The 14,530-nt window shown below is 39.6% G+C and overlaps 1 protein-coding gene across 2 annotated transcripts in view; it reads left to right on the top strand.

Moving 5' to 3' along the window:
• The window catches only part of COG6 (component of oligomeric golgi complex 6), a 113,792-nt gene extending 110,548 nt beyond the window's left edge, over positions 1-3,244 (top strand). For both annotated transcript variants that reach the window (XM_036299177.1, XM_036299176.1), the window contains one exon: positions 1,824-3,244. In XM_036299177.1, coding sequence (XP_036155070.1) covers positions 1,824-1,971 — 148 coding nt within the window. In that variant the 3' untranslated portion in view covers positions 1,972-3,244. The remainder of the gene's footprint in view (positions 1-1,823) is intronic.
• Positions 3,245-14,530: the final 11,286 nt, after the last annotated feature.

The following is a 14,530-nucleotide window of genomic DNA, read 5'->3' as shown; positions in this document are numbered from 1 at the left end:
TTCATTTTTCCTACTCTCCTTTTGGAAGTTTTACCAATTTGCGGGAAATATCAGTTTGCTTCAACTCACCAAGCGTCTTACAAATGTATTCTTTTGGTTATGGACATTCCAAAAACAGAGTAATTATTTCTAGTTCTGGGGGTCAGAGAAGACTTTGTAGAGAATATATTATTACTGAGAATTAAGGACATTTAAAGGTGGTTGAGAGGTAGGCATTTCAGGCAAATGAAGGAACATGAGCAAAGGAATTGTAGTCAGCAAGAACAGGGCAGGGAGGACATTCAGGAATTTCTTTGAACTGCAGAATTACAGTAGTAATATAGAAGGTATTTTAAGGATTTTGAATGATAGGGTAAGAAATTTTGACTTCTCTGAAACCAGAAGAAGCTGTTAAAGCTCTGTGAAGGAAGGCCCTGGGTAAGGAGAGCCATGATAAAAGATACACTTTAGAAAAATTGACAGAAATGCTTATGATAAATTTAATGTGGGAAATACTAGAAGGGGAAAGACCAGATAGGAGTTTTTTGTGTACTCCAGGCGAGAGTTCATTGAAGTCTGAACTGAGGTGATGGAACATGGCTCTGCCATTGACAGAAATAAGAAACATAGCAAAAAAAAAGTAGGCTTCAGAGTAAAGCTTGAAAGATACATTTTAATTTAATTATAAAAATCAGGAAAAAGTGTCAGTAGTTTTCATAAAATGTTACATAAATAGAAGTAGCTGGGGATGACAAGAAGTAAATGCCATGAAAACATGGAGAAAGTTGATATAGATTTAATGAGCCAAATAGTATTTTTTCCTGGCCAGATATATTTTTCAAAATATTTGCTTTAGTTTATTTAAAACTATTTCTATTATTTTTATGTGCTTATGTAGAAATGCATATTCATGAACATGCTGTGATTTGTTATAGGCAAGTGTCAGATTATTTTAGCCTGGTAATATAAACAGAGAGATGAGAAATCTAGATATAGTTATTGGTGTAGGACAGTGATGGCGAACCTATGACACATGTGTCAGAGGTGACACGTGAACTCATTTTTTTGGTTGATTTTTCTTTGTTAAATGGCATTTAAATATATAAAATAAATATCAAAAATACACATCTTTGTTTTACTATGGTTGCAAATATCAAAAAATTTCTGTATGTGACACGGCACCAGAGTTAAGTTAGCGTTTTTCAAAATGCTGACACACCGAGCTCAAAAGGTTCGCCATCACTGGTGTAGGAGCTACAGGCAAACCTCAGAGATATTGTGAGTTCAGTTCCAGACTACTGCAATGAAAAGAGTATCACAATAAAGTGAGTTGATTTTGTCTTCATTTTATAAAAAAATGGAACATCTATGAAGCACAATGAAGCAAAACACAATAAAACAAGGTCTGTTAGTGTAAGTGAAAAGGCAGATTATTGTAAGTTATTCTGAGATTTGAAGTATTAATCAGTTTGAATAATTATAAGCCTTTCTTTAATGTGTTATCAGTTGTGTTTGCAAAATCAATACATTGATGGTGGGTCACAGTTTCTGTTTCTTATTTATATATCAGGCACTTTTCCAGCCCAAAAGATATATAGCAGTGAACAAAATACAGTCCCTGCCTTCCTGAAACCTACATACTAATCGGAAAAATTTAACAAAGAAACACTAAATATAAAACAATTTTTTATCCCAAAACCGAGATAGGTAACTTGTAGCAGTATACTGATTTTTTATCGATATCATAATTATGAAAATGAAATGCATTAATTCAAATGTAAAGCTTTCTTACAATTCTTAGTATTTTTAAATTATATTTTCATATTTTGTTTGTTTGTCAATAGAGAGCAGATCATCAAACAGTCTACTGAATTAGTCTGCAGAGCCTATGGCGAAGTGTATACTGCCGTGATGAATCCAGTCAATGAATACAAAGATCCAGAGAGCATTCTACACCGATCGCCAGAGCAAGTGCAGGCACTTCTCTCCTGATTATATTATTTGAATGTTAGCGAAGTATTGCATCCCTAGAACACTGAAGGTTTTCTTGGTATTTAGTCTGTTTATCTTTACTTTGAAATTTGATAGTTACAGTTTTCTATGTGTCATAAGATTGTAAGTCCCCATAATTACTTTCTTTGGTCACAATATTGTGGAATTAAGTAACATACTAGTATGTTGACCTGAATTAGTGTTGCTCCATTTCTACTCTCTATGTAGAGATGCTCTGTTAGCTGTTAGCTACCTCTCCAGCTCTGTAGTGTCCCCTCTATTCTGGAATATAATTGTATGTAGTAGATGAAGTTAGAGGGATTTTTTTTTACAAGATTAGTTTTAAATTAACTATATGTAAAAAATTAGATTTAAGAGTTAGTATGAGGATATGACCTAACAAATGTCTCTTTACTTAAAGATTTGTTTGCTTTCTCATTAGTTATGTGAGTAGGTGCACTTAAACTGAGGAGCAGAAATATACACTCAGCAAAAAGGGGGAAAAGAGAGGGAAATAAATAACTTAAACAGTTTGGATTCCACTCTGTGTATCCTTGGGCTTAATTCAACGTGAAGTTTAGCACTTAGAATGGGGTTTAGGTGTGTAGCATTCTGTGCTGCATGTAACTCTAGTATTTAAAGATAGATATTTGTTATACAATGTGAACTATAAATTCAACCAGGCACAAATTTTGTCTGATGTTCAAACCAAAGAAATAATGACCTACTCTTAACAGTGGAAGAAAAATGCCAGAGTAGCAATTGCTAATTGACATTAATTGATATCTATCTCCATGGTGGCCCCTTACCAAGAATGATTTGGGTTCTCACTTTAGAACTTTATCTATGAGTAATATTCAAAATCACTGTGTATTTTTAAAAAATAAATTTCAGTGTTTCATGTGACCTTGCTTTGTTGGTAAGATTTTGAGAATACTTCTTATTAGCAAAATATCTTAATTTCTGGTAAATCAACGAAAAGAAGTCTTAAATTATAAATTAGAAAACCAAAGCATAGGAAAGTTGACTACGTTAAGATATTTTGAAAAGTAGTACGATAAAATTAACACTTATATTAAAATATACATAACAAATTAGTATTTGCAGTACATAGCCTATTCATCTCTCTGAAATTTATAATTATTTATATTAAATGATTCTCTTGGAGCAAGAAGATTATATATGATCTCTTTTGTATATTTTTAAACTTTTTCCTTCAATAACTTTGTGTGATATATAAAAGATAGAAAATAAAGCATGATGTAAATCAAGAGCTTTAATTTTATGTAATTTATTTTTACTGAGAAAAAGATTGCTGCCTTATCATTAGTGAATTCCTTTGTTTTATAAGAAAAAAACATATTTTGACCTTTTACCTAGTTTTCTGCAATAAAATACTAAACTATTTCTAGATCAGTTATCTGCTGTATTTTTATACATTTTATTAAAGTATTTTTAGAAAGTATACTAATAGAAAGGGAAGTACAGTATAGGGTCAAATTGAGATAACCAATGGAAGGCTGATGTGGTGAATGTGGTATTAATATGATCTTGAGATCTAAGTCAAAAAAGGAGATTAAAAGTGTTAATCCATTAGTGTAACACTTTTATTTTCCATATACTTCATAGTTTGGATTTTGAACTGCTCTGATGTGGCATAAGTATAACCTTAGATAATGCCAGCCTTTCCTTCAGAGAAAGAGGTATTTCCCTGGCAAAAAAAACTCTGTTTGAACTTTGCTGTATTTTTTCCTCTGGGCCTTTACCGGAACAAGTAAAGATTCAAGTTGAAAATTATAACCGAAATTTTAAAAATTAACTATAGGAGCTCAACAGAAGATTTGTGAAGGCAAGAAAAAGAATCAATAAACTTGAAGGTAGATAATTGAGACTGTCTAGTCTGTGGAACAGGAAGAAAAAGTAATGGAAAAAAACACACAACAGATCCTCTGGGACCTGTGGGATATCATCAACAGTATACAAACAATGGGAGTTTCCAAAGGAAAAGAGAGGAAGAAAGGGGCCGAAAGAATATTTGAAGAAATATTGGCAGGAAACTTTCCAAATTTCATTAAAAAACATTCATATATATATATATATATATATATATATATATATGTACTAGAGGCCCGGTGCACAAAAATTTGTGCACTCAGGGGGAAGGGGGGGTCCCTCAGCCCGGCCTGTGCCCTCTCCTAGTCTGGGACCCCTCGGGAGATAACGACCTGCTGGCTTAGGCCTGCCCCCGCGTGGCAGAGGGCATGCCCAATCCCTAGGTGCAGCCCCTGGTTGGGCTCAGAGCAGGGCTGATTGAGGAGTTGGGGCGCCACCCCCTGTCATGCACAAAGCAGGGCGGATCGGGAGGTTGCGATGCCACCCTCAGTCACGCTCAGGGTAGGGCCGATTGGGGGGTTGGGGCACCGCCCCCTGTCACACTCAAGGCAGGGTCAATGGGGAGGTTGCGGCGCCACCCCCTGTTATGCACAGAGCAGAGCCAATCAGGGGGTTGGAGCGCTGCCCCCTGTCACTCACAGAGCAGGGCCCATCAGGGGGGTTGGGGCTCCGTACCCTGTCACACACAGAGCAGGGTCGATCGGGGTTGGGGAGCTCCCCCCTGTCACGCACAGAGCAGGGCCCATCAGGGGGTTGGGGAGCTCCCCCCTGTCACGCACAGAGCAGGGCCTATCAGGGGGTTGGGGAGCTCCCCCCTGTCACGCACAGAGCAGGGCCGATAAGGGGGTTGAGGAGCTCCCCCCTGTCACTCACAGAGTAGAGCCGATAGGGGAGTTGGGGCACCATCCTCTGTCACACACAGAGCAGGGCGGATCAGGGGGTTGGAGCGCCGCACCGTCACACTCAGGGCAGGGCCGATGGGGAGGTTATGGCTCTACCCCATCACACACAGAGCAGAGCCCATGGGGGGCAGTTGGGGCGCTGCCCTCTATCACCCACAGAGTAGGGCTGATCAGGGGGTTGGGGCGCTGCCACTGTCACACTCAGGGCAGGGCCGATGGGGAGGTTATGGCTCTACCCCATCACACACAGAGCAGAGCCCATGGGGGGCAGTTGGGGCGCTGCCCTCTATCACCCACAGAGTAGGGCCGATCAGGGGGTTGGGGCGCTGCCACTGTCACACTCAGGGCAGGGCTGATGGGGAGGTTATGGCTCTACCCCGTCACACACAGAGCAGGGCCCGTGGGCGGGGGGGGTAGGGGTTTGGGCTCCGCACCCTGTCACACACAGAGCCGCAGGGCGATCAGGGGGTTGGGGAGCTCCCCCCTATCAGGCACAGAGCAGGGCTGATCTGGGGGTTGGGGTGCCTTCCCCTGTCACAAACAGAGCAGGGCGGATAGGGAGGTTGTGGCCCCACCCCCTGTCACACACAGAGCCACAGAGCGATCAGGGGGTTTGTGCGCTGCCCCCTGTCACACTGATCCCGGTGCCGGGAGGTCTCGCAGCTCTGCTGATCCCGGTGCTGGGAGGCATATTACCCTTTTACTATATAGGATAGAGGCCTGGTGCACAGGTAAGGGCCGGCTTGTTTGCCCTGAAGAGTGTCCTGGATCAGGGTGGGGGTCCCCACTGGGGTGCCTGACCAGCCTGGGTGAGGGAATGATGACTGTTTGCAGCTGGTCACACACCCTTCAGGGTGGGGGTCCCCACTGGGGTGCCTGGCCAGTCTGGGTGAGGGGCTGAGGGCTCTTTTCAGGCTGGTGGGTGACTGAAGCTCCCAATCGCTCCTTTTTTTCTTTTTTTTTTATTCTGGGCCAGCTTTAGCTCTGAGGCTTTGCTCCAGCTCTTAGGCCTCTGCTGCTGAAAGCAGGTATCTGGTTTGTTTGGGTTCTATAATTGAAACACTGTTTCACCTCCAGCTCTGAGATCCCAGCTGGCTGGAAGCATGTTTCTCAGATTTTGTTTAGCTTCTATATTTGTAACAATGTTTCTTAAACTGCAAGCTCAGAGGCCGGCAAGGAAGGCGGGGAACGTTGGAGTCCTCCGTCACTGAAGCAAGCAAGCCTCATGTTCGCTTCAAGCTGCCTGGCTGCCAGCCGCCATCTTGGCTGGCAGTTAATTTGCATATCACCCTGATTAGCCAGTGGGAAGGGTATCCGAGGTATGGCTAATTACCATGTTTCTCTTTTATTAGATAGGATATATATATATATATATATATTTTTTTTTTTTCCAGAAAGTTCGCCAAACTCCAAGTAAAATAACTCAAAGAGATACACAGATATACATCATAAGCTATCAAAAGCCAAAAAATAAGAGGGAATCTTGAAAACAACAAGGGATTTAACCACCATCATGATTCTCAATAAGATTAACACCTGATTTACCACTAGAAACCATGGAGGCCAGAAGGCATTCATTGGATGATACATTCAAAGTGATTGAAAAACAAAACTGTTAACTTAGAATTCTATATCCAGTAAAACTGCCTATAAAATTATAGGTGAAACCAAGACATTCCCAGATAAAAACTATTAGACCATCCCTATATGAATGTTAAAGGGAGTCCTTGAGGCTGAAATGAATTGATATTAGACGATAATTAGAATAAACAAAACAAAGAATAGCAAGGGAACAGAAGACTTCAGTGACACTGTAAAATATCTAGAACTAATAGATGTCTGTAGAACATTCTACCCAACAATAGCAGAGTACACATTCCTCTCAAGTATGCGTGCTACATTCTCCAAGGTAGATCATATTAGGCCCTAATCTAATTCTCAATAAAATTTAAAAGATTAAAATTATACCAAGTATGTTCTCCAACTACAGTGTCATGCAATGAAAGATCAATAGCAAAGAGAAAATTTGAGAATGCATAAATGTGTAAAAATTAAGACACTCTTTAATAGCCAGTGGGTCAAAGAGGAAATTAGAGAAAACTTTGAGATGAATGAAAGCTTGGTGTAAAACAGCATACCAATTCTTGTAGGATGCAGCAAAAATAGTGCTCAGAAGGAAATGTGTAGCCTACATTAAAGAAAAATAAATAATTTAACATAATCTTACACCATATAAAAGGGTAATATGCAAATTGACCCTAACAGTGGAACAATCAGGAACGACCAGTTGCCATGACACACACTGACCACCAGGGGGCAGATGCTCCATGCAGGAGCTGCCCCCTGGTGGTCGGTGCGTTCCCACAGGAGGAGCTTTGCTCAGTCACATGTTGGGCTGATGGCTGTGAGCGCAGCAGTGGTGGCGGGAGCCTCTCCCACCTCCTTGGCAATTGGACATCCCCTGGGGCCTCCTGGGCTGTCAGAGGGATGTCTGACTGCCAGTTTAGGCCCAATCCCCTGGGGAGCGGGCCTAAGCTGGCAGGTGGACATCCCCCGAGGCATCCCGGACTGCTAGAGGGCACAGGGAGGGCTGAGGGTCCCCCCCTAGTGCACGATTTTTTATGCACTGGGCCTCTAGTCTTACACCATGAAAAACTAGAAAGAGAAGAGCAAAAGAAACGGAAAGAAAAAAGGAAATAATAAAATTACAACAGACAGAAAATATAGAATGGAAAAATATTTTAGCGAGTGGATGTGCTAACCATTCTGCAACACATGTGGAGATGTGCTTAAATACAGATATTTGAACGCATAAAAAAGATGTTTAAAAAATTTTCTTACACAGCCTATTGAGAAGAATGTAATTTTTGAGACTTTATAGCCTGGACTGACCATTATGTCTGTATGCATACAGACAAGTGTCTAAAGACACATGTAAGACAATGTTTCTAGGAGTGCTTCCTGCTCAGTCAGTTTGAGAATAATGTTATTTCAGTTATTGGGTGTGCTTACCATTAAGTATTGCATGTAGAAAGTTGTTTAAATATATATGTAAAAATATAGAATAGGAAAGTTGTTTTTTTTTTAAAGATTGAAAAAATTGTCTATTCTTTTGCTAGGAAATATCAGAGAAGACTCAAATTATTAAAATCTGGTGTGAAAGAGGAGACATTACTCTGAAAATAAATAGGATAACAGAATTATGCATAATTACATGTCAACAATTAGATGATTCAGATGAAATGGACAAATACCTATACAAACTCAAACTAGATTAACTCAAGGAGAAATAGACTTACTAGTAAATTATAGCGAAGAGATTCAATCAGTAATCTATACACTTTGAACAACAGCAAGAAGCTCAGGACCAGATGGCTCCATTGGTGAATTCTACAAAATGATTAAAGAATTCATAATACTAATCCTTATCAAATCTTCTAATATTAAGTCTTTCAATCCACAACAATATAATGTCTTTCCATTTATTTATTCACCTCTAATTTCTTTCAACAGTGTTTTGTAGGTTTCAGTGAATAAGTATTTCACTTCCTTGCTTAAATCTATTCCTAACTATTTTATTCTTTGTGGTGCTACTGTAAATGGAATTGTTTTATTAATAAACCCATATAGCTATTGTCAGTTCATTTTTCACAAGGCTGCCAAGACCATTAATGGGGGGTGGGGGGGGGGTGGAAATAGTCATTTTAACAAATGGCACTGAAACAACTGGAAATTCACAAGCAAAAGATTCAAGTTGGCACCCGACCAGCATGGCTCAGTGATTGAGCATTGACCTATTAACCAGGAGGTCACTCTTCAATTCCTGGTCAGGGCACATGCCTGGGTTGTGGGTTTGGTCCTCAGTGGGGGGCGTGCAGGAGGCAGCCGATCAGTGGTGCTCTCTCATCTTTGATGCATCTCTCTCTCTCTTTCTCCCTTCCTCTCTAAAATCAATAAAATTATATTTCAAAAAAAATATTCAAGTTGGACCCATATCTCATACCATATACAAAAATTAAAATGGATAAAATATTTAAATATAAGTTTTTATAAAAATTATAAAACAGTAGGTAACAGATGTAAATCTTTTGGTCTTGTGTTAGGCAATCAATTTTCATCTTTTATATAATATGAAATTAAAATAAATATATAAGTAAAAAGCAGAGTTACATAATAATGCTAAAAACTTGGCAACAAGTCAGTTTTCATATTTAGTTAAATAAGCTATTTAAAATATAGATAGGCCTCCATATGGTTATTTGGAGGCTACAACTGTATTTAAGCACAACTAGCTTGAAAATACATATTTATATCTCCTCAAAGAGAATGTGCTTTTGGAGATAATATCATTATGTATTTTTACAGATCTAAATATAAAATTACTATAAATTAGCTAATAAATTAATATAATAACCATATTCATAACAGCATGCTAGTCTATTAAATTCAACTAACATTAATGCCAATGAATGTTAAAAGTAAAAATTTTCCTAGCACTGATAATTTAATCAGTAAAAATAACTGATACTGAGCTTATAAAAATGAGCTGAATTGGGGAAAATTTTTGATAGGGCCAAAGGTTTTCATATGAAATACTTGTGCTTGCTTTATGTCATTTTGACAAAGTGTTTTGTCATTGTGTATTTTAAACAGTGAAAGTCCAAGCCAATGTAGGATTTTCAAAGTTTATAGCTTTGCTACCAGGAAATTTATTTAAATTCTATTTCCCTTATGTCAGGACCTGAAATTCCAGTGGAGTAAGCATTAGATTTTGGCCTGCAAAAAGCAAAATGACAAGAAACAAGAATGGTTTTTCTTGTGCAAGCCAGCATCAAGAGCTGGGTCTCCTGTGTTGAAATGTTATGAGCCTTTCTATGGGTATCATGTGTATGAGCATAGTTTGCAGGATTCAGACAAGAAAGAGCTGGCTGCTGTTTGCTAGTCATGCCTCAAATGGAATGTAAAATGGCAATGAGGACTGAACTGAAGTAGAAAAATGCATTTGCCTTAGGAGCCAAATCTTAAAAAGGAAACCAAATATTTAATTAATATTCCACAGACTTGCAATGTGTATTTAATAGCAGACCAGGAATTGTTTTGCTTAAAAACTGTATTAGTTCCTTTTCATGGAGATGTAAGCAAAACAAGCATTCAAAGGCAAAAAGCTGTTGTTAAAAAACAAAAATAAAAACAGAAACAGCATATCAAAGTACCCTGTCTTTATTCTGAATCTTCAAAAGAGGAAAATTACTTATCCATTGAGTATTAACAAGTTACTAATGTAATAAATCATTTAATAATAAACCATAATAGATTATGCAGGTACCAAAAAATGTACAACTACATTCTTATGATTCAGTGAAAGACTCTCTTTGCAAGTGGTAAGTCATAAGCCATGGTGTGGCTCTTGGTAACTGCAGATCTTTGGGAATGGTGCAGAATTAATGTTGTTCCCTACCTTCTGTGTGTGATAACTGTGGGGAATCTAGTGCCATCTCTGTCATAAATCAAATTTCCAAAGATGTGGATACATTTCTGGATCTTTTTTTGCATTCTTCTCATAGGTTTATTTATTCCTGCACCAATAACAAATGTCTTAATTATTATAGCTTTAAAGTAAGTCTTAGTATCTAGTAGGATGTTCCATTTTATTTTCATCTAGACTTCCTCAAGCATTCTTGGCTTTTTGTTATTCCACTTAGGTTTAAGTATCACTTATATTTCTCAAATAGCAATTGGGAATATGGTCAGGATGATTTTGAATCTGTATATCAATTTATGTAGAATTAATTTCTTTATAATATTAAATAATTCAGATCATTAACATGTTAAATGTTCCCTGTTAAATTAAGGTAGTTGACAGAACCTAGACACAGAACCTAGACACAGAACCTACACAGAACCTAAAGACAGAAGAACTTCGCTGGAGAGAACATGGCAAAAGATCCTGGACAGAAACTGGCCACAGAACCTAGAGACACAATCTAGCGAGAGAACATGGCTGAAGAACCTAGAGACAGAACCTGGCTACAGAACCTGGATAGAACATGGCAAGAGAACCTGACTAGAACCTGGTGACTGAACCTGGCTACCGAACCTGGATAGAACATGGCAAGAGAACCTGACTAGAACCTGGAGAGAACCTGGCTGGAGAACCTAGCAAGGGAACATGGCTACAGAACCTGGCTGGAGAACCTGGAGAACCTGGCTGGAGAACCTAGCAAGAGAACATGGACACAGAACCTGGCTGGAGATCCTACCCAGAACTTCGCTGGAGATCCTGACCAGAACTTGGCTAGAGATCCTGGCTAGGATGCTGATGAACTGAATGCTGCCTCCATGTCATTCCTTCTTCGCCGACTCCGTCCACACCTTTGGGGACCCCTGGACCTGCTGGGGTTGGACCCCAGCAGAGCACTCTCAATGTGTGAGGCAAGTCAGTAACCAAATTTTTAATTTTATTTGATTAGTTGATATTCAAATTTTAAAATAATACTTGATTCAGTTACTGGAAAGTATTGATTTTTCAGTTTGAAAGAATTTGGATACATTAATCTACTTATTAGCTACACATTTTATAAAAATTTCAATATAGATCAAGTATTTTCAATAAAAATTTGGTCTCTAAAAAAAAAAAAAAAAAAAAAAAAAAAAAAAGGTGGTAATGTCCATTAAATTTTTTTATAATTTTCTCCATAGAAATCTAACAAACTTTTGGTATATTTATTCCTAAGGAACTTATTTGTTCATAGTGTAAATGGTATCTATTTTTAATTACATTTTAAAATCATTTCTTGCTGTATATAGGAATGGAATCGACTTTTATATATTTATTATATTAGATCCAAGCACTGTTCTAACTTATAACTTCTAATGAATTTGCTTTGGGTTTCCTGTAAAGACATTTATATTTTTGAGACTGAATAACATTATTTCTATCTTTGCTATTTGTATGCCCTTTATTTCTTTTTCTTCTCTTAATATCCTGGCTAGCACCTCTAGCAAAATGTTAACTAATAGCAGTGATAATGGACAATTTTCTTAATTCAGATTTTAAAGGTAATGTTCCCAATATCTCATCATTAAGAATTATGTTTCCTGTAGGTTTTTAGTATATTACCAGAGGGAAGTTTTTTTATTCTTATACGCTCTTAATTATTAATTATAAATAAGTGTTGTTTTATTAAATGACTTTCAGAATCTATTGAGATGATCATGTGGTTTTTTCTTTTATATGTTAACTAGAGGCCCGGTGCATGAAATTCATGCACTGCGGGGGCGGGGGGGGGGGGGGGCGGCGCCTCCCTCAGCCCAGCCTCTACACTTTCCAATCTGAGACCCCCTCAGGGAATGTCTGACTGCTGGTTTAGGCCCGATCCCTGGCTGCCTGCCTGCCTGATTGCCCCTAACTGATTCTGCCTGCCAGCCTGATCACCCCCTAACCATTCCCCTGCCAGCCTGATTGACGCCTAACTGCTCCCCTGCTGGCCTGATTGCCCCCAACTGCCCTCCCCTGCCGGCCCGATCACCCCCAACTGACCTCCCCTGTTGGCCCGGTTACCCCCAACTGCCCTCCTCTGCAGGCCTGGTTGCCCCCAAACTGTCCTCCCCTACAGGTCTGGTTGTTCCCAACTGCCCTCCCTTGCAGTCCCGGTTCCCCCAACTGTCCTCCCCTGCCTGCCCAGTCACCCCCAACTGCCCTCCCCTGCCAGCCTGATTGCCCCCAACTACCCTCCCTGGTTGGCCCAATCACCCCCAACTGCCCTCCCCTGCCAGCATGGTCACCCTCAACTGCCCTTCCCTGCCAACCATCTTGTAGTGACCATCTTGTGACCCCATGGGGGCGGCTATCTTGTATGAGGGTGTGATGGTCAATTTGCATATTACCTGTTTATTATATAGGATGTGATAAATGTCATTTGTAGTTTTTCTGATGATAAACCACTCTTGTATTCCTCAGATAATCTTAAATTGATCATATTATTTTCTTCTTTTTGCATGACTCAATGGATTTAGTATTGTTTTGGTACATCACTAATGACTTTGCCAAATTTACTTATTAGTTCTAAACATTACATGTAGAGTTTTTTATAATCTTTACTAGGGACCCAGTGCACGAATTCGAGCACCTTGAAAGGAACTGTGGGCCTCAAGGCTGTGGTGGGCACAGGGTCAGTTCTCGGCTCATCCTCCACGCCCCCGCCTGGCCCCTTCCCCCATGGCCATCGCTCCCCTGTCTGCCGGAAGCCCCACTCCCATGTGCTTATGGCACCAGCCCCACTTGCATCCGCTGACAGTGCAGAGCAATTGGGGCCAGTGCTGTCTGTGGGTGCGAGCGGGGCTGGCACCAGCAGTGGGTGTGAGAGGCAGCTGCTGGCCCAGATTGCCCCACAGGAGCAGGTGGACATGGAAAAACCCTGAGGGGCAATCGGGGTTGGCAGCTACTGCTTGCATCCGCTGACAGCACGAAGAGATTGGGGCCCTGCTGGGTGCCAGCATCAGGTGCGAGTGCGGGGAGGGACTGCAGCTCGGGGGAGCAAAGAATTTTCAGTAACCACCAGAGGCTTGCCCCAATGACAGCGACTGCCACCCTGCCTTGGTCTGGCGTCCCCACTCACCTGCTCTACCATCCTGCAACAGCATACACCCACCATGTTCCGCGTTCTGCCGCCTGCTGCCAATGCCTGCCATGTTCCATGCGTGCCCCTGGTGGTCAGTGCATGTCATAGCAACCAGGTGTTCAGTTTTTTCGCCAGTCTATTTGCATATTAGGGTTTTATTTATATAGGTAGATTCAATGACAATAGTTTGTGAGTAATGACAGTTTTGTTTCTTTTATCCTTTTCTGGGTTTATGACTGTAATGTTCAACTAGTAAAATAGTAGTGTTAGAGAGAAGTGGTAATAGTGGTCATTCTTATCTTTCTCCAAAATGAGGGGAAGAGGGAAAACATTTAGGTAAGATTGTTTGTAGATAAACCTTATCAAATTCAGAAAGTTCCCTTCTGTTCCTGGTTTGTTATGATTACTTTAAATCAGAGGTGGGGAACCTTTTTTTTGTAAATGGCCATTTGGATATTTATAACATCATTCACAGGCCATACAAAATTATCAACTTAAAAAGTAGCCTACTATATTTGGTCAAACATTTAATTAACTCACCCCTACCTAATGCCTTAGCAGGGCCAGACCAAATAATTTTGCAGGCTTTGTATGGTCAGCTGGCTGGAAACTCCCCACCTCTGCTTTAAATTATGAATGAGTATTGAATTTCATCAAAATTATTTTCTATATCTATTTAGATAACCATATAGTCTCCCTCCCTCTTATTTCCTTATATGGAAAATTTCAAATGTCAAAACAACCTTGCATTCTTGAAATAAATTTTATATATCTCATGATATTATTTACTAATATTTTATTCAGAATTTTTTCATCTGTATTCATGAGAGAGATTGCCCTGTAATTTTCCTTTCTTTTAATGCCCCTGTCAGGTATTGGTAACAAGGTTATACTAACCTCATGGGTCATATTCTCTACTTTTCGGTTATCCGAGTTTCATGTAAGATTGTTGTTACTGCTTCCTTAAATATTTGGAAGAATTCCAGGTGAAGCCAATTTACCTAGAGATAACTGTGGGAAAGGTTTAAATTACAGATTCAAATTTTAAACTATATATAGGCCTATTCATATGCTCCATTTCTTTATCTGTTAGTTTTTTACCACTTATCATGTCACTTTTTTCCTTTAAGTTTTATTGATATA

The sequence above is a fragment of the Myotis myotis genome, unplaced genomic scaffold, assembly GCF_014108235.1.
Source record: "Myotis myotis isolate mMyoMyo1 unplaced genomic scaffold, mMyoMyo1.p scaffold_m19_p_3, whole genome shotgun sequence".
Taxonomy (NCBI): Eukaryota; Metazoa; Chordata; class Mammalia; order Chiroptera; family Vespertilionidae; genus Myotis; species Myotis myotis.
This window is presented reverse-complemented; position numbering and strand designations above follow the sequence as displayed.